Source organism: Scyliorhinus canicula, chromosome 8 (genome assembly GCF_902713615.1).
Source record: "Scyliorhinus canicula chromosome 8, sScyCan1.1, whole genome shotgun sequence".
Classification (NCBI taxonomy): Eukaryota; Metazoa; Chordata; class Chondrichthyes; order Carcharhiniformes; family Scyliorhinidae; genus Scyliorhinus; species Scyliorhinus canicula.
The window spans coordinates 110,358,385-110,378,000 of NC_052153.1; the positions used below are offsets into that span (position 1 = coordinate 110,358,385).

Sequence of the window (19,616 nt, forward strand, 5' to 3'; positions counted from 1 at the left end):
AAACGCCGGGTCTCTCTTCCTCCTCTCCCCCCCCCCCCCCCCAGCGCCGGGTTTCTTTTTCCTCCCCCCCCCCTCCCCCAAATGCCGGGTCTCTCTTCCTCCTCTCCCCCCCCCCTCCCCCAAACGCCGGGTCTCTCTTCCTCCTCCCTCCCCCCCCCCAAACGCCAGGTCTCTCTTCCTCCTCTCCCCCCCCCCCCCCCCCAACGCCGGGTCTCTCTTCCTCCTTTCCCCCCCCCCTCCCCCAACGCCGGGTCTCTCTTCCTCCTCCTCCCCCCACCCAAACGCCAGGTCTCTCTCTTCCTCCTCCCCCCCCCCCCCCCCCAACGCCGGGTCTCTCTTCCTCCCCCCCCTCCCCCAAACGCCGGGGCTCTCTTCCTCCTCTCCCCCCCCCCCCCCCCCAGCGCCGGGTTTCTTTTTCCTCCCCCCCCCTCCCCCAAATGCCGGGTCTCTCTTCCTCCTCTCCCCCCCCCCTCCCCCAATGCCGGGTCTCTCTCCCCACCACACAAACGCCGGGACTCGCCACTTCCGCAGCGGGTGAAACTGATGCGTATCGCGTCAGTCCGCTGCTGGCCCGTTCGGGAACGGAGATTGCCGGCTTAAAAGAATGCCCGGACGCCGGAGTCATCCGCACCGCTTTTCCCCGCCGGAAATGTGCGTCACGTCGGTCCGCGGAGAATTTCGCCCCTGATCTTTCCTCCCTTCATTCACCTGAGGAAGGAGCAGTGTTCCGAAAGCTAGTGTTCAAAACAAACATGTTGGACTTTAACCCGGTGTTGTAAGACTTCTTACTGTGCTCACCCCAGTACAACACCAGCATCTCCACATCTTTAAAAAGTAAGTTATTGACCGTTCGGCATCTTAGGATATCCTGAAGACTTGAAAGGTGCTATTAATTGCAAATTTGCTCTTTCTGTTGATAAAATGCCACTGTGATATCGTGTTAACTCCCCAATTTTGTGAAGTGGACTGTTAATAGCGTAACTGTTTCAAGCAACTCTTCTCAGGGTCTAGTAGCAAAACCTTTACTCTATTGTTGTTTTGGAATTGATGGATTTTCTTACCAGTTTTCCAACAGTGTCTTCAATGGCAATATTAAGGTTTTCAAAGTATGAGGCGAATCCTTCATTAAGCCAAAGATCGTTCCACCATCTCATTGTAACCAGGTTTCCAAACCACTTCAAAAAGAAACAAAGAAACAAAACTCATTGTTAATCCAATACTTCAGAATTTTCTAATCCCCAAAGTTCCCTACTTAGTAAATTTGAAGATGACGTTTAAGCATATTTAAGCAAATGTAGTTCATGCCGTTGCAAACCAAATGTCATTTTCAAACCTCTTTTTATTGGAACCACACATTTACATGCTAGATCTTTTAGGTGAGGTGTGGGTAATTCAGGTTTTAAAGAATTGAATGTAATTGGTGCAATGAATATCACTTGTAACTTATTTTTGTTGTACAAGCTCATACAGTCATGGTGCCATGCTGCCAGGGATCTCTCACTGCCAAAAGGAGTGTCTCCTTAGAACATAGACATAGAACATAGAACAGTACAGCACAGAACAGGCCCTTCGGCCCTCAATGTTGTGCCGAGCCATGATCACCCTACTCAAAGCCACGTATCCACCCTATACCCGTAACCCAACACCCCCCCCCCCCCTTAACCTTACTTTTATTAGGACACTACGGGCAATTTATCATGGCCAATCCACCTAACCCGCACATCTTTGGACTGTGGGAGGAAACCGGAGCACCCGGAGGAAACCCACGCACACAGGGGGAGGACGTGCAGACTCCACACAGACAGTGACCCAGCCGGGAATCGAACCTGGGACCCTGGAGCTGTGAAGCATTTATGCTAACCACCATGCTACCCTGCTGCTCCTTATTTAAACAAAAATGATATGATATACTAGCTGGCAATGGTCCATACTCTTACCAATTATTTCTCTCCAGGAAGCGTTATCTGGCATTAGAAGATACATGTTTGATGCATACCATCTTTAAGTGCACATATTTGCTAATGTACCATTTTTTATTAATTCACTCCTGGAATGTTATGTCACTGGAGAGGTCAGCATTCATTGCCCATCCCTAACTACTCTTGAGAATAGTAATAATAATCTTTATTGTCACAAGTAGGCTTACATTAACACTGCAATGAAGTTACAATGAAAATCCCCTCATCGCCACATTCTGGCACCTGTTCGGGCACACAGAGGGAGAATTCAGAATGTCCAAAATAACCTAACAGCACGTCTTTCGGCACTTATGGGAGGAAACCGGAGCACCCGGAGGAAACCCACGCAGACGTGGGGAGAACATGTAGACTCCGCACAGACAGTGACCCAAGCCAAGAATTGAACCTGGGACCCTGGTGCTGTGAAACCATAGTGCTAACCACTATGCTACCATGCTGGCCAGAAGGTGGTGGTGAGCTGCCTTCTTGGACTGCTGAAGTCCATGTACTGTACGTACACCCACAGCGCTGTTAGGGAGGGAAAGGTTCCAAGATTTTGACCCAGCAACAGTGAAGGAAAAGCCGGTGTCCTGGGGGGGGGGGAGTGCAGGGCGATCTGACCCCGGGGGGGGTGCCCCCACGGTGGCCTGCACTCTTTTTCTTCCGCCTTTGCCATGGTGAAGGCAGAAGAGACCCCCTCCCCTGCGCATGCGCTGGTGTGACGTCAGCAGCCGCTGACGCTCTGGCGCGTGCACGGACTCACGCCGGCCGGCGAAGTCCTTTCGGCCCTGGCTGGCGTGGCGCCAAAGGCCGTTCACGCCAGCCGGCGGAGTGGGAACCACTCCGGCGCAGGCCCAGCCCCTCAATGTGAGGGCTTGGCCCCTAAAGGTGCAGATACTTCCGCACCTTTGGGGCGGCCCGACGCCGGAGTGGTTCACACCCCTCCAACACGCCGGGATCCCCCGCCCCGCCGGGTAGGGGAGAATCCCGGTCTTGCTCTTTAGCTTGTAGCCACAGTATTTTTCTGGCTGTTCAATGGTAACACTCAGGGTCTTGATACTGGAGGATTCAGCAATAATAATGCCACTGAATGTCAAGGGACAATGGTCAGATACTCTCTTTTTGGAGATGGCCATTGTCTGGCACTGTGTGGCACAAATGTTAGAGGGTGTTGAATCTGTGGAACTCTTTGCCGCAGAAGGCTGTGGAGGCCAAATCACTGAGTGTCTTTAAGACAGAGATAGATAGATTATTGATTAATAAGGGGATCAGGGTTATGGGGATGAGGCAGGAGAATGGGAATGAGAAAAATTTCAGCCATGATTGAATGGCTGAGCAGACGCGATGGGCCGAGTGGCCTAATTCTGCTCCTATGTCTTATGGTTTTATGTCTTATGGTCACTTGTAAACCTAACACTGAATAAAGGTAAAGTCGCCATATCCCAGATGACTCTCGGCTGCTTTCCCTTTTGAAGGGAGGACCTGGCTGGTGATGATTTAACCTGAGGATCACCACACCTCGGGCGAGGGGCAAGGTTAAGAAGGCGGACCTTCATGAATTTATTCATTTATTTAAAATTTTGAATGCCCAATTCATTTTTTCCAATTAATGGGCAATTTAGCGTGGCCAATCCATCTACCCTGCACATCTTTGAGTTCTGGGGGCGAAACCCATGCAAACACGGTGAGAATGTGCAAACAACACATGGACAGTGACCCAGAGCCAGGATCGAACCTGGGACCTCAGCGTTTTGAGGCAGCAGTGCCAACCACTGTGCCACTGTGGTGCCCTGGACCTTCATGAATAAGATAGGCTGCAACAGAAATTGAACCCATGCTGTTGGCCTTGCACGTCCAACCAGCTGAGCTAAACCAGCCTGAATATTGTCCAGGTCTTGTTGCATTTTGTTATATTTCTAAGCTAGCCACAAAGTGAAGAGGTATGGAGCTGCGCAAACTCCGGATTCCTTCAAACACAATGAGAGGTTTTATTATGAGGTGCTGCTCATACAATCTAAGATGGAGAACTGCAACAGGCGCGCAAACACTCCGCTGAAGTCCCTACACATTACGTAACGCTTTACCGGCAGGGATAAATTCTCTGATACATAACACCCCTCCCGCTTAACTTCACTGATGCAACAACAATGATTTAATATTTATACAACAGACCCACTCATGCATTAGCTTTATACACATATCTACAATTCAATAAGACAATCTCTCAGGTGGACGTCTATTCTTTTTGCATTGAATTCGACGTTCTGGAACCTGGTTACTCAAGATCTTTAAATTGTCCTCATTCCCTTCAATAGGTGGTACCTCTGGGAAGTTAATTCAGTGTCTGTCACTATAGGTATTGGAAAGTCCTTAGAAACAGAGATTATATTTGTCTCTGTGTTTGCTCTCGGTTCCGAAGTATCGTTGTCTAGATTTTCCAAATTTATTTCAGTGATTTCCCTTTGAAAAGCTAGTAGCTGGTCAGCATGGCTTCATCAAACACTTTCATCATCTGTCTGTACAGTGTGTGAAATTGGACCTGTCACCGAAAATGATTTTCTAAGCCTATTTCTCCAGCTGAGCATAATTAATTTCTGCATTAGTAAGAGTGTGTTAAGCAAATACAATCAGTCGCTCCTCTCCTGTAGGCATTAAGTGCAAGACATCTGCACCAACCCCATAAGGTGAGGCATCGCAAGGCAGTTGCAATTTCAGCTTGGGCAGCACGGTAGCACAAGCTTCTTGTGTAAACCATCTTTATCGATGATATGAACCAGGTAATTTATGGATGACTTGAAAAAGTCACACTTTTCCTTTTTAACTCTCAGGTTGTGTCTTTGTAACCATGTCAGAGCAGCTTCCAAATTCTTCAAGTCTTCCGGTTCACTTGAAAGGGTGATTAGTTTATCATCTAAATAACATTGCACCCCATTCGCCCACTTTGACATGGATCTCTAAAAACAAAAGAGCAGGAGCAGACGTTATTCAAAAAAGGAAGTCTTCTGTAACGAAACAGACGGTTGTATTTCATAATAATGAGTAGCGGCTGTGATTCTGCAGTCACATTCATCTGTAAATATGACTGTAAAGGATTAATTGTACTGAAAGTCTGTCCTTCAGAAAATCCAGCATGCAAGTCTTCAATCAGCGGCAGTGAATAGTGCCTGGACATAATACTAGGTTAATAGTTATTTTAAAATCTCCACATTTTCTTACTGAACCATCACATTTCAATACAGGAACAATCAGTGTTGCCTAATCATTTGTAGTAACTGCTTCAATGAATCCTGTTTGAACTAGTTTTTCTAGTTCTTCATCTTTTGGCCAAGTAGCATATGGTACGGTTCTAGATTAAACATTTTGGTGTACTGTTGAGCTTGTTTTTTAAATGCACTTCAACTCCAGTCGTTCAGCCTTGTGAATCTTCAAACACCTTCTCATATTTCACCAGAGGTTGTTGCAATTTGCTCTTTGAATCCACTAGTTGATTTACTTCTTCCCAGTTGAGCCTGAACCTTGCCAAACATGCTCTACCAAATAGAGCAGGAACATTTCTATGGACGTGAAGAGGCAACTCTGCCATCTGCCCATTTGCTTCTACTTTCAACATAATGCATCATTTTAATGGCACTACCTCTTGTAAGGGATGGATTAATTCTGTCCACTGTGAGGATATTTGGCAATCTTCCAGTCCAGGATGTTGACTGGGATATAAAGCGCCAAGTGTTCAAACTCAGGCGTTATCTAACTATTTACAACTATTTACAACTATTTACAACTATTTACAGAAATCAACCATGATTGAATGGTGGAGTGGACTCGATGGGCCGAATGGCCTTACTTCCACTCCCATGTCTTATGGTCTTATGGTCTTATCTTTCTGACTTTTCCAGCTGCTTATCTCTCCTGGGCTTACTTATTCCACAGCATAACTTTGAGGCCCTTCTGCTTGTTCATTGGTCTTCACCTCGGACCTGAGTCGCGACAGGTGCCAGGAGCTAAATCTCAAGACTGCCATTGACACTGGGGTCCCCAGTGAAATGATGGGTGGGAGATTCTTGTGTTATATTCTTATCTTATATTATATTCGTCTATCATATTATTCTTATCAATAAAGTAGAGTAGACAAGCGTCTGTCATTGTTTTCTTGATCACATTGTGTCCAAATCACAAAAATCCTTGGAGTAATCCAAGACACCTCTTGAGTGTATGTCCATAGGATCACATAGGAGTACATCAGAGACATGGTTGTCCCTTGCAGCCTTGTTCCTTGTTGTATCCATTTTGTGGATGTTTGCTCTAGCCCACTATCTGTGGAGCTTCTTTTGCTGCTAGCTCCATAGATGCGACAACTTCCACAGCAGTTTTGTGAGTTAAATCGCTTACAGTAAGCAGCTTCTTCTGAATAGCTTCACCACAGAATCCACAAATCAACCTATCACAAAGCGTATCATCAAGTGTTGCACCAAGTTTGCGATATTTTGCTAACCTTCTTAAACTCACTACAAATTGTGAAACACTTGCACCTTCTTCCTGACTATGGCGGTGGAACCAAAACCCTTCTGCAATCAATAATGAGCTAGGAGACAAATGCCCCTCTAAAATCTTCGAAGTAGGTCTTTTCTTCACCTGACATATGTGTGTGTGTGCGAGTCTAGTCCTGGAAATCTTCCTTTGCTCCCAATGCCTTCTTACTATTTTTGTTGACGAATTTCTTCTTCAGCAATTCTTCTTGCCGCAATCCTTATCGCCAGTTTTCTCCTTTGTTATGAATCTTTGTTTGCCGCAAAGAGAACCATATGGAAGTCCCCACATTCTGTATTATTTTAAGCATGATGAGAGGTCTATTAAGAGATTTTGCCCATACATTTTAAGATAATTTGTGATTCGGACACAATGTAATCAAGAGAACAACAACAGAAGTTCATCTACTTTACTTTATTGATATGAATAATATGATAGAAGAATATAATACAAGAATGATAGAAGATAAGAAGCCCATTATATGATGCTTTACCAGCAGAGATGTATTCCTGATGCATTACACATTTGGACATGGACTTCTTCGGTATCCAAGGAGTCGTAAATGGTGCTGGACACTGTGCAATCATTAGCAAATATCCCACTTCTGACCTTATGATGGAGGGAAGGTTATTGATGAAACAGGTGAATATAGTTGGATCTAGGGCACTACCCTGAGGAACTTCTGTAGTGATGTCCTGGAGCTGAGATGACTGACCTCCAAGAAAGAAAACCATCTTTGTGTCGAGTACGACTCCAACCAGAAGAGAATTTCACCCCTGATACCCATTTACTCCAGTTTTGCAAGGCCTCCTTGATGCCACACATTCAAAAGTTAACTTGACGTCAAAGGCAGTCACTCCCAACTCACCTCTGGAGTTCAGCTCTTTTGTCCATATTTGAACCAAGACTGTAATGAGGTCATGAGCTTAGTGACCCTGGCGGAACCCAAACTAAGCGTCCATGAACAGGTTATTGCTAAGCAAGCGCTGCTTGATAGCACTGTTGATGGCCCCTTCCATCACTTTAATGATGATTGAGAATAGCCTGATGGGGTGGTAATTGTTGTGGTTTGATTTGTTTGATTTTTGCGTACAAGAGTATTTTTTGAGTCATCGGTTAGCTGAGGTCTGTATAAAAGACAGACAGACAGCGCACACAGTAAGCTAGCACTTTTCCAGGAGACACATCCGGAGTGAGACTCATCCAGAGTGGGGATTGAAACTTGGTAATTTGGTGCAGTGAGGTAATTCGGTGCAGAGTGTGAGGAGGTGCTTTTTAACCCTGGTAAGTGACTGGTAAGTAGTCTCTTTTTTCTTTTCATTGTCTAATTTATTTATTTTTATTTTGAAATTCTAGTTGTTTAAGTTTACCAAGGGTTTAAGACATGGCAGGAGATCCCAGACCCGTGTCATGCTCCTCGTGTGCGATGTGGGAGCTCAGGGACAAGTCCACTGTCCCTGGCTCCTTCACGTGCAAGAAGTGTGTTCAGTTGCAGCTCTTGTTAGACCGCTTGACGGCTCTGGAGCTGCGGATGGACTCACTTTGGAGCATCCGCAATGCTGAGGAGGTCGTGGATAGCACGTTTAGCGAGTTGTTCACACCGCAGGTGAAGGTTACTGAGGGAGATAGAAAATGGGTGACCAAAAGAAAGAGCAAGAGTAGGAATTTTTTTTTTTTCCAATTAAGGGTCAATTTAGCGTGGCCAATCTACCTACCCTGCACATCTTTGGGCTGTGTGGGTGAATCCCATGCAGACACGGGGCGAATGTGCAAACTCCACACGGACAGTGACCTAGGGCCTGGATCAAACCCGGGACTAACCACTGCACCACCATGCCACCTTTCAGTTTCCTATCCCTGTAAATGGGCCATCCACAAATGGTGCATCACATTGAAGCATCTTGCATCAATTCTGGGAAGGCGTCCCGCCTGGCCATAGTGGCTTTTGGCCAACGGGTCTGGTCCCGATGGTGTTCGGACCAGGGCAGGCTCCCAGGGCTCCCAGTGCTATGTGCCAGAATGAGGGGCATCCTCTGCTGTTTACCCCCATCCCTGACATCCCCTGGAGCTCCCTTCTCCGCACTCTCCCATGGGAGGGAGATCTCAACGTCCTTCTTCAGCTCCAGCAAAGGTTTGGTCAACAATTTCCGCTGGATCGCCATATTGTTGACTCTGCATGCAAGACAGTCCTATAACATCTCCGGTAGGGATGGGCCATAATCGCAAACCTCAGCCAATTTTCGTAAACGCTTCAAAAACTCAGTAATGGACTCCTCTGGGGCCGTCTTGGCCATAGTAAGTCAGTACCTCTATATGATAACCAACGGCTTGGGGTCGTAGTTAGTGCCATTAGCTCTTTGAACGTTTGTGAATATGAGGCAGCAGGATATGTCAGGCCCTTTATAATGCTGAAAGTGGGGACCTCACCGTCGATCAGAATAATTACCGTCTAGCAATCATTCCCAACGGTAATGTCCAGTCCTCCACACCTACATTGAAAACATTGAGTCTGTCAAAGATGGCATTTTCAAAATGGGGCAAACCTTAACCCTTCGCAAAGAAAAGCGGCCGTTCTCCAATAGTTAGCAGCTGCCAAATGAACATTGTCCATTTATCGTGGTTACCTGATGTCAATCAACAGGCTGCAATACTTTCCTGAGACTTCACCTCGAACAACCAAATAAAGAGCAACCCACTATTAGAGACTGGTGAATGCTCCACAGGGATACTGGAAATGTCAGAAACCAGTGTTGTGTAAACACAATACAGCACACACAAATAATAACATTCCTCAACACAAGGTTTTAGCTTCACAATTACCTCATTATTCCAGGGTTCTGTGTAAGAATCCCATGTCAACATCTGCATGTTAGACAGTTTCTTCACTCCCATATTCAGTAATTGTGATCATGTAACTCAAACATCAATTTTAAAATGATCGCCATCACCAAATGTTGAATGTAGCTGTGTGCCCTGCAAATTTTTTTGCACTATCCCTAATTCCCAACAGAAATTAATACAGTGACTAATTTGTAAAAACATTGTGCAAACGTGCCTGATGTGCCAGTTCGTGTGCAATTATTGCAGAAATGCTTGATTTTTCAATTAATTTCATCTTTGGATGATATAACAATGAATCCTGTTTGAACATCAGCAGACCCCAGTTTTCCATTGCCGCTGATCCGTAGTCAGGCAATGCCATTATATCTAAAAGGATAAGAACATAATGAGTCAGTTATAATGCAAAGCCATGTCATGAGTTACAGCACACAATAGCCTAGCATGTGGTCTAAGCCATGTCCATGTTTCAAGTGTAAAATTGGATCTAATATGGCGGGAAGCATATGGTCCAAATTTAATCATTTTGGTAAAGGCATATATAGTAAATTCCAAAGCCGCATGCCTGAAACAAGCATTAGGCCCTTTGCAAATGAAAATAAAAAGCCAAAAATATGTTTGAGGCCTCTTTTGCAAGCTTGGTCTATTGTGAATGCAGCTGGCACCAGATGTGTTGCATTCTGAAACATCTATATTCAGCTTATCCAGTGCAGGCCATCATCAGAAATGAATTTTCTAAAAGAAAAATGACTTGCAAGTGGGAAGGAGGGGGTGGATTCTCCCTTGCCCAATGCCGGTATTGGGATTCCCGATTGGGCAGAGAATGGAGCGTCAAAGGGAAAAATGGATTTGGCGCCGGGTGCCAAACCCATTGCAATGCTCTGATCCTCCCTCTAAGTCCCTCGCCACATCAAAAGGAGCTAGGTGCTTTCACTTCCACTTTTTCTCACCGGAAAGCCCTTAAATTGTTTTGACGTGGTGAAGACCTCTCAATCATAGCTAGATGTTTATAAACATTGTGGTTAGCTTCTAAACAGGGTACTTGAGATGCAGTCAAGCATGCAGGAAAATGTAAATAAACAGTTCAGACACCTGGCTGTGTGGAAGCTATTACCCTGTCAGTTAAAGCCCATTAAAAGCTATTTCTCTTTGAGAGTGATTAGAAGCCTTGCAAATCAAAGGATCGTAGGCTGTTTGAAGCCTTGTGATGTAGTTTGGCTTTCTATTAAGCAACAGCTGCTGCTTTCAACACTTCTGTCTGAGACAGCACATATAAGGAGCTGGGAAGTGAAAAAACAGTGATTTTCACTCTTTCCGCCTGGACTGCTCTTTAGTTTCCAAGCAGGGTGATTGATTGGGAGGGGGGGGGGGGTCTTAGATGCAGTCTCTGAGATGTGAGATGGGGGACTTTGCGATGGGGGTCTCTGATGGGTGGGATCTCTGATGGATGGGGTCTCTGATCGGGAGACAGAAGGGAGGGGCTCGAAGGGTGCTGGGGGTTGGAGTGGGCAGGATTTGCATTGTGGGGGGCCCTCTGATGAATCTTTGGGGCACCAAAGTTAAATACCTGCCCGCTTGATACACCACGGGGCCCACCACTTCAGGGCCACACTTTAAATATGAGCACCAGTGCACGCACACAAGAATCCCAGCCGAGCGGCCTGAAGCATCATGGGGGCATGGAGGGTCAGGCTTCCAGTGCGTTAATCGGATGCAAATGGGTTCAAAGAACAAAGAACAAAGAAAAATTACAGCACAGGACCAGGCCCTTCAGCCTTCCAAGCTTGCTCCAATGCAGATCCTCTATCTAAAACTGTCGCCTATTTTTTAAAGATCTGTATCCCTCTGCTCCCTGCCCATTCATGTATCTGTCTAGATACATCTTAAATGACGCTACCATGCCTGCCTCTACCACCTCTGCCAGCAATGCATTCCAGGCACCCACCACCCTCTGTGTAAAGAACTTTCCACACATATCTCCCTTAAACTTTTCCCCTCTCACCTTGAACTCGTGCCCCTCTAGTAATTGAGTCCCCCACTCTGGGAAAAAGCTTCTTGCTATCCACCCTGTCTGTACCTCTCATGATTTTGTAGACCTCAATGAGGTCCCCCCTCAACCTCCTTCTTTCTAATTAAAACAATCCTAATCTACTCAACCTTTCTTCATAGTTAGCACCCTCCATACCAGGTAACATCCTGGTGAACCTCCTCTGCACCTTCTCCAAAGCATCAACATCCTTTTGGTAATGTGGAGACCAGAACTGGACGCAGTATTCCAAATGTGGCCAAAACAAAGCCCTATACACCTGTAACATGACCTGCCGACTCTTGTACTCAATACCCCTTCCGATGGTGGCAAGCATGCTGTATGCCTTCTTGACCACTCTATTGACCTGTGCAGCCACCTTCAGGGTACAATGGACCTGAACACCTAGATCTCTCTGTACATCAATTTTCCCCAGGGCTCTTTCATTTACCGTATAGTTCACTCTTCAATTGGATCTTCCAAAATGCATCACCTTGCATTTGCCCGGATTGAACACCATCTGCCATTTCTCCGGCCAACTCTCCAATCTATCTATATTCTGCTGTATTCTCTGACAGTCCCCTTCACTATCTGCTACTCCACCAATCTTAGTGTCATCTGCAAACTTGCTAATCAGACCACCTATACCTTCCTCCAGATCATTTCTGTACATCACAAACAACAGTGGTCCCAGCATGGATCCCTGTGGAACACCACTGGTCACAGTTCTCCATTTTGAGAAATTCCCTTCCACCACTACTCTCTGTCTTCTGTTGCCCAGCCAGTTCTTTATCCATCTAGCTAGTACACCCTGGACCCCGTGAGACTTCACTTTCTCCATCAGTCTACCTTGGGGAACCTTATCAAATTCCTTACTGAAGTCCATGTATATGATATCGACAGCCCTTCCCTCATCAATTAACTTTGTCACTTCCTCAAAGAATTCTATTAATTTGGTAAGACATGATCTTCCCTGCACAAAACCATGTTGCCTATCACTGATAAGCCTATTTTCTTCCAAATGGTAATAGATCCTATACCTCAGCATTTACTCCAACAGCTTCCCTACCACTGACGTCAGGCTCACCGGTCTATAATTACCTGGATTATCCCTGCTACCCTTCTTAAACAAGGGGACAACATTAGCAATTCTCCCATCCTCTGGTACCTCACCCGTGTTCAAGGATGCTGCAAAGATATCTGTTAAGGCTCCAGCTATTTCCTCTCTCACTTCCCACATAACCTGGGATAGATCCCATCGGGACCTGGGGACTTGCCCACCTTAATGCCTTTTAGGATACCCAACACATCCTCCCTCCTTATGCCGACTTGACCTACAGTAATCAAACATCTATCCCTAACCTCAACATCCGTCATGTCCCTCTCCTCGGTGAATACCGATGCAAAGTACTTGTTAAGAATCTCACCCATTTTCTCTGACTCCTGGTCTGTTTGTGTCTCTGGCCCTCTCTTCCTTATTACAAAATGATCCATTTTAAATTTTACAGTTCTGTTGCTTGTTTGCTGCTGGCAAAATGAAGGAATCGCAATCGCGTCCAGAGTACTTGATATCAGTGTTCAGGGCGGCATGAACTGCTCTCTGTCATCGCTTCAGGCAGGAAGACTGCATTGAATTAAAAAGAAATCTCCTCCTGGGTCAGCGCACTGACGTTAGGAATCGGCTCCTGCAGCCATTGTGCATTAATTCCCGCGATTGGGAATGCTTCGATGGATGGCTCCGCGACCCTCCCGACACCCGCCCACGACCCACTCGCTGGTCGAGACCCCGACTTTGAAAATGACTGCCCTATGTGTTGCACCCGTGCCAACATAATTGGTGTCTACCTTTCTGGCCTTACAGGCCATAACCCTATATCTAGGTGGATCTCCAAGCAGTGGTATATCAGGAGTGGAGGCCACCTGCTGCGTATTCCCGTCCTGTAACCTGGGTCCCATTTGCCGGCCATTCTTTGGAGCGACCGGGCCTGGACGGGCCCGGCAGTCACTTGGGTGTCCCAGCTGGTGTGGTACCACACTGTTCTGCCCGCTCAGGTGCGCCAGAGACTAAGGGGGCATAGGGGAAGTCTGAAGGGGTGTGGTGTTCTGGCACCTCCCCTGCAGGGAGCACCGGCACGGGCCCCATCACTTCCTCCTACTCAGGGTGCCCAATGGCCCCGGGCTTCTCTAAAGGATGGAGATGTGGCTAGACTGAACCCCTGGGTCTCCCCAGGGGACTACCACTGCCAGTCCTGCCAGAGTAGAGGCCCACTCTCGTCTTGACCAGGGCTCTACATGCTCGCGGCCATGGAGCACAGGGACTGGGCCACCTCCCTCTGGGAGGCTCCGTCAGCCAGCAGCCAGCCATAACCCACTGTGATTGGGCCAAGCTCTGGAGGGCCACTCCAATGTCCAGGTGGCTCTGAACATAGTTGTGATAGGGCAGCCCTGTCCTGTGGCTCGGCCACTGCCGGCACACAGTGCCCCTGGCCTTGGGCATCCTGAGCCATTGTCAATATCTTTGCCTCCAGAGCTTCCACCACTGACAACAACCATGCAGTGTTGGCCTGGACAGCACAGCACCACCTCCTGCCCCATGGAGGCAGTTGGACTCCTCCAACTGCACCTCAAGGCACTGGATAGTTCCTGGCAGTCCCTCATATAGTCGCTGGTTATGTGTCAGCATCTCTATTATCGATAGGACCGCCTTCCCAGAAGCCTGAGTCCCACCTTGGACGGCAGCTAATCCCTGGGGTCGGGCCATCTATCAACTGTCTGCCCCCTAGGGGGTTCCTACCTCCACCTGATGTACCGCTATACCCAACTGTTGTGCACCAGACGATACCCCAGGAGCCTCTTCACAACATGGCCAACCGAGGTGAGTGTCTCTGGGATGGTGGAGGGTTTTGGGGACAGCTGTGACGGTAAGTCGGTGTCGTCCCCGGAATGATGCTCCAGGGGGTGTCCCGGGCTGATGTTTGGGGGCTCTGTTCACCAGTCATTGCTGTTTCATCGCTGGAATCTGCCTGGGGCTGGGATTGTGGCGGGGGACACTAGAAGGGCCCGTCTCATCACCAGGTGATCCTGTAAGACATAATACATGACACATGATTGGATCACGGATTGGGGTGGTGGGTGGTGTGGGGGGAGTGTCGTGGTGTGTGGGTGATAAGGGGGTGGTGTGGGAGTGATGAGGGGTGGTGAGGGGGTTGTGCGAGTGATGTGGGGATGGTGAGGGGGTTGTGTGGGCATGGTGTGGGGTGGTGAGGGGGTGGTATGGGAGTGCTGAGGGGGTGGTGAGGGTTTGGTGAAGAGGTGGTGTGGGAGTGGTGAGGGGGTGGGCAGGGGGTGATGTGGGTGGTGAGGGGGTAGTGTGAGGGTGGGGAAGGGGGTGGTGAGGGGAGTGGTGTGAGCGTGATGAAGGGGTGGTGCGGGTGGTGAGGGGGTAGTATGGGGGTAATGCCACATGTGCCACAGGGACCCTGCAACCCAACTTGGCTCTCCATTGCTGATCTCCACCTCGGTGACTTCCCTCTTTCCAGACCCACCGGCCAAGTCCAGTGCCCGCTGCTTCACGATGGTGAGGGGCCGCAGGTCTGGTGATCCCCCTCCAGTCTTCATTCTCACTCTGCGGTTATGCACACCTTCTCCTGGCGGGGGGAGTCACAAAATGCACAGTGTTAGGCAGTCGGATGCTTGCAGTACAGTGGCTGGGCAGCTGGTGGTCTTTGTGGCCAGGGCATCCGGCCATGGCGGGCGGTATGTGTGCTGGAATATGGTTTGGGGTGGGGTGCGAGCAAGTGGATTTGGTCGCCCTCCGGGTCGGGAGGGGAGGGTGGGGGTTGGGATTATGGGGGAGTGGGATGGGCTTTGGTGTCAGGAACACGGTATTGCCTTCTCACCCTGGCTGCCCTGAGGAGGTTGTGCATCTTCTTCAGGTACTACTGTCCGATCCTGGTGGTGGGACCCACAGCACTCATGGCCTCTGCCACCTGTGTCCAGGCCTGGTGTTGTGATGTACCACGGCAGGTGGCAGCCTCCTTCCCACCCCCTCCCCCGGGAAACAGGGTGGCCTGCCTCTCCACGGCGTCCAGCAGGGTCTCGAGTATTGCGTCCGCAAACCGGGGTGCCGCTCTTTGTGTTGCCATCTTGTTGGCTGGGATGAGTGTTGGTGGGGAGTGGAGTGCTTATCTGCGGCTGCAGCTTGTCAGCCTCTCGAGTGGTAATCCCGACCCCTGTTGAATCAGACACTGATTTTCATTGGAATCAGTTGAGTTCCATGTGGTGCTGGCGTTGGCCCATTAACGGATCATGAATTGCTCCAGGACTGATGCTAATCTAATGTGGTAGAAGTATACCGATTCAGTCCCGGTGTCAACACTTTATGAAACGGAGAATGCCGTCGGTTGTTCCTGTCCATAACCATCAGGTTAAAGCCGAGAACTTCGAGTAGGAGTCAGATTTGACTAATTTTGATGAGACCCAGGAGATAAAATGGATTGGACATTACTTTTTACACAAAACCCTGGAATACTGAAACAATTGTGATTGTATAATGCACTTTATATTTTTTAATTTTGAGTATCTTTGCACACACTGCTTTTCCCTTTGAGGAACAGCGGAGGAGTTATGGAAGGATTCCCAATAATAGATAGAGACAGACAGATAGAATTAATCAAGTCACTTTAGTTTATGCTGCAGCTCTGGCCTTAGTCAGAATTATGAGTGATATAAATATAAGATAAGTGACTTACCTAATTTGGGGAGGGGGTAACTCAGATTATAATACTCTTCAAAGTATGCAAGTATTGGACCTGTTACGTTTAATGCAAAGTCAGCTTCACCTTTTGATATGCTTGCTTTATCTGCCCAAACACGAATCTGAAAAAGTCATTGAATTTACAGTAAAATATCTATAAGTAACTTTTAATAAAAATTTTGAATTCATAATAAAACTTAGGAAAATTTCCTTTCTGGGGCAGCAGGGTAGCATGGTGGTTAGCATAAATGCTTCACAGCTCCAGGGTCCCAGGTTCGATTCCCGGCTGGGTCACTGTCTGTGTGCAGTCTGCACGTCCTCCCCCTGTGTGCGTGGGTTTCCTCCGGGTGCTCCGGTTTCCTCCCACAGTCCAAAGATGTGCGGGTTAGGTGGATTGGCCATGCTAAATTGCCCGTAGTGTCCTAATAAAAGTAAGGTTAAGGGGGGGGGGGGGGGTTGTTGGGTTACGGGGAAAAGGGTGGATACGTGGGTTTGAGTAGGGTGATCATGGCTTGGCACAACATTGAGGGCCGAAGGGCCTGTTCTGTGCTGTACTGTTCTATGTTCTATGACTTATGTAATTCTTTGTTCTTATTGATTGATTTGCTATCTCTATTAATTCGAACTTGTCACACGGCAGGGACTGCACTTCAAAATTATTTTATTTGTTGGAAATTGCTTGGAGGTCCGGATGTTGTGGCAGTCAATATTGCACAGAATTACACAGGATGTACAGGATAGAACATACAGCACAGAATATACAACACAGGATATACAACGCAGGATATACAGCACAGGATATACAGCACAGGATATACAGCACAGGATATACAGCACAGAATATACAACACAGGATATACAACACAGGATATACAGCACAGGATATACAGCGCAGAAAGATGTTAATGGAGCAATTATTGCAAGGGGAATGGAATATTAAAGTAGAAATGTTTTACTGCATCTATTTTACTGCAGCTGTACAGGGTACTGGTAACACCACATCAGGAATACTGTGTATAGTTTCCTTATTGGAAAAAATAAATAATTGTGCTGGAAGCGGAACCAAGAAAGTTCACTTGGCTCATCCCTATGATGAAGGACTTATCCTGTAAAGAAAGGTTCACCAGGTTAGGCCAATATCCACAGGGGTTTAGAAGAATAGCAGGTGATCATATTGAAACATTCAAGATTCTGAGGGGACTTGATAGAATAGGTATAGGGACGATGTTTTCATTTGTGGGGGAGACTCGAACTGTGGCACGCAGTTCAAGAATAAGAGATTAAGACTGAGTTGAGGAGAATTCTTTTCCCTCAGGAGGTCAGTGGTAAGTGGGATTATCTTCCGCTGGGAATGGTGGAGGCTGTTTCATTGATTTTATTCAAAGCTGAGTTAGACAGATTTTTGATAGGGAGTCAAGGGGTATGGAGGCAGACAGGAAAGTGGAATTGAGACAACAGCCAAATCAGCCATAATCTTATTGAATGACAGAGCAAGTCTGAAACGCCAAATGACCCATTCCTCCTCTACAATCCTCTGTTCCTATTTTCCTAAATCTTTAAAGGGGAGAAGTTTTAAAAACCTTGAAGCTCAGAATCTCCTTTTGCCAGTTCATTGTTACAGTTCCAATGAGCTGGACAGTTCTAATGAGTTTAAGATTTTTTATGCACATTCATGCATTCAAGGGCATCTAACCTCCAATGGTGTCCTAAAAGACTACCTTACATCCCAAATGTCACTTAACTATCAACGGGATGAACTGGGACATATCCAAAAGAGTCCTCTACTTCTCCAAACAACTCTAACAGCTTTAGGCTTTCCCTTAGCAGGCCTAAAGTGCACATACCATCAGCAAAAATCAGATTAGCCTGAGGGAGCTGCACTTTAACATGTGTAGCTCCCGCCATGAACCACAGATACACATGTTCCAGCCCGCCCCCATTCCCCAATGAAAATGGTAGGTGTTATGTTCAGGGTCAGGACTTCTGGATTTGACCCTCTGCAGCCAGCTTCGTAACAATGAAGAGGCTCTCTGTCTTTACAACAATTCAGGACATAAGTATTAAATCATCTCTAAGTCTTCTCTTTTCTAAAGGAAAGGTCCTCAACCTTTTCAATCTTTCCCAAAAAGATTTAACCTCTCAGTTCTGACCTCATTCTCTTAAATCATTTTTGCACTTTCCTTGTTCCTTTCTACTGAATAAAAGACTTGCATTTATGACCTCAGGGTGCCTCACATTGCTTAACAGCCAAATAATTATTTTTGAAGTGTCGGCACTGTTACAATGTAGGGAACGTGGCAGACAATTTGTGCACAGCAAGGTTCCACAGACAATATGATGATGGACAGGTAATCTGTACTTTTAATGTTGATTGAGGAATGAACATTAGCCAGATACCCAGGGACTCTGCTTCAAAATTGTGTCATGGGATCTTTTATGATCACCTGAGAGGGCTTGGTTTAATGTATCACCAGAAAGACAGGAATGTCGCATTCCCTCAGTACTGAACTCGGTTTCAGCTTAGATTTTTGTGCTTTAGTACGGACAGCAGATTGTGCACAATTCTATCAGTGTGGCCTGACCATGTTCCTACGCAACATAGCTTCACTAATTTTGAATTCTACATCTCTAGAATTAATAATAATAATAATCTTTATTTGTGGCACAAGTAGGCTTACATTAACGCTGCAATGAAGTTACTGTGAAAATCCCCTAGTCACCACATTCTGGCGCCTGTTCGGGTACACGGAGGGAGAATTCAGAATGTCCAATTCACCTAACAAGCACATATTTCGGGATCAGTACAGCTAGCATTATAATTGCTTTGCTGACCTTTGATGCTGCCTTTAATTATTTACCTATATCCCAATTGATCTTGCTACCCCTCTTATCCATTTAGTTTCTTATTTTCTAAGATATGGTCGTTCTTTCTATTTTTTTCTACCAAAATTCATCCTCTCAAATTTATCAAAATTCAAGTTCACTTGCATTTGACTGCCCAGTATTCAAGGTTCCTAAAAAATGTTGCATTTTTCCTGAATGCCAGCTGTGCCCCGCAGTTTAATATCGTAGATAAAAATTGATGTTGAGTTACCTGTTCCCATGTACAGGTCATTAATGTAAATTACTAATCATTTGTGGTCCAGCACTGATTCTTGTGGAAGAATACTTTCTACCTTCTTCCAATCTGGATAGCTACCCTTTAAATAATAAGAATAATCTTTATTGTCACAAGTGGGCTTATACCAACACTGCAATGAAGTTACTGTGAAAATCCGCTAGTCGCCACATTCCAGCGCCTGTTCGGGTACACAGAGGGAGAATTCAGAATGTCCAATTCATGTAACAGCATGTCTTTCGGGACTTGTGGTAAGAAACAGGAGCAACCGGAGGAAACCCACGCAGACACGGGGAGAACATGCAGACTCCACAGAGACAGTGACCCAAGCCGGTGATCGAACCTTGGACCCTGGAACGGTGAAGCAACTGTGCGAACCACTGTGCTACCGTGCTG

The 19,616-nt window shown here is 46.8% G+C and overlaps 1 protein-coding gene across 1 annotated transcript in view; it reads right to left on the minus strand.

Annotated features, from left to right (window-relative positions):
* Positions 1-19,616, minus strand: part of LOC119970440 (aminopeptidase Q-like) — a 239,078-nt gene that overhangs the window by 152,249 nt on the left and 67,213 nt on the right. The window contains exons 4-6 of the mRNA XM_038805049.1: positions 16,098-16,224; positions 9,538-9,689; positions 1,062-1,175 (exon numbers count right to left, since the gene is read on the minus strand). Of these exons, the coding sequence (XP_038660977.1) occupies positions 1,062-1,175; positions 9,538-9,689; positions 16,098-16,224 (393 nt within the window). The remainder of the gene's footprint in view (positions 1-1,061; positions 1,176-9,537; positions 9,690-16,097; positions 16,225-19,616) is intronic.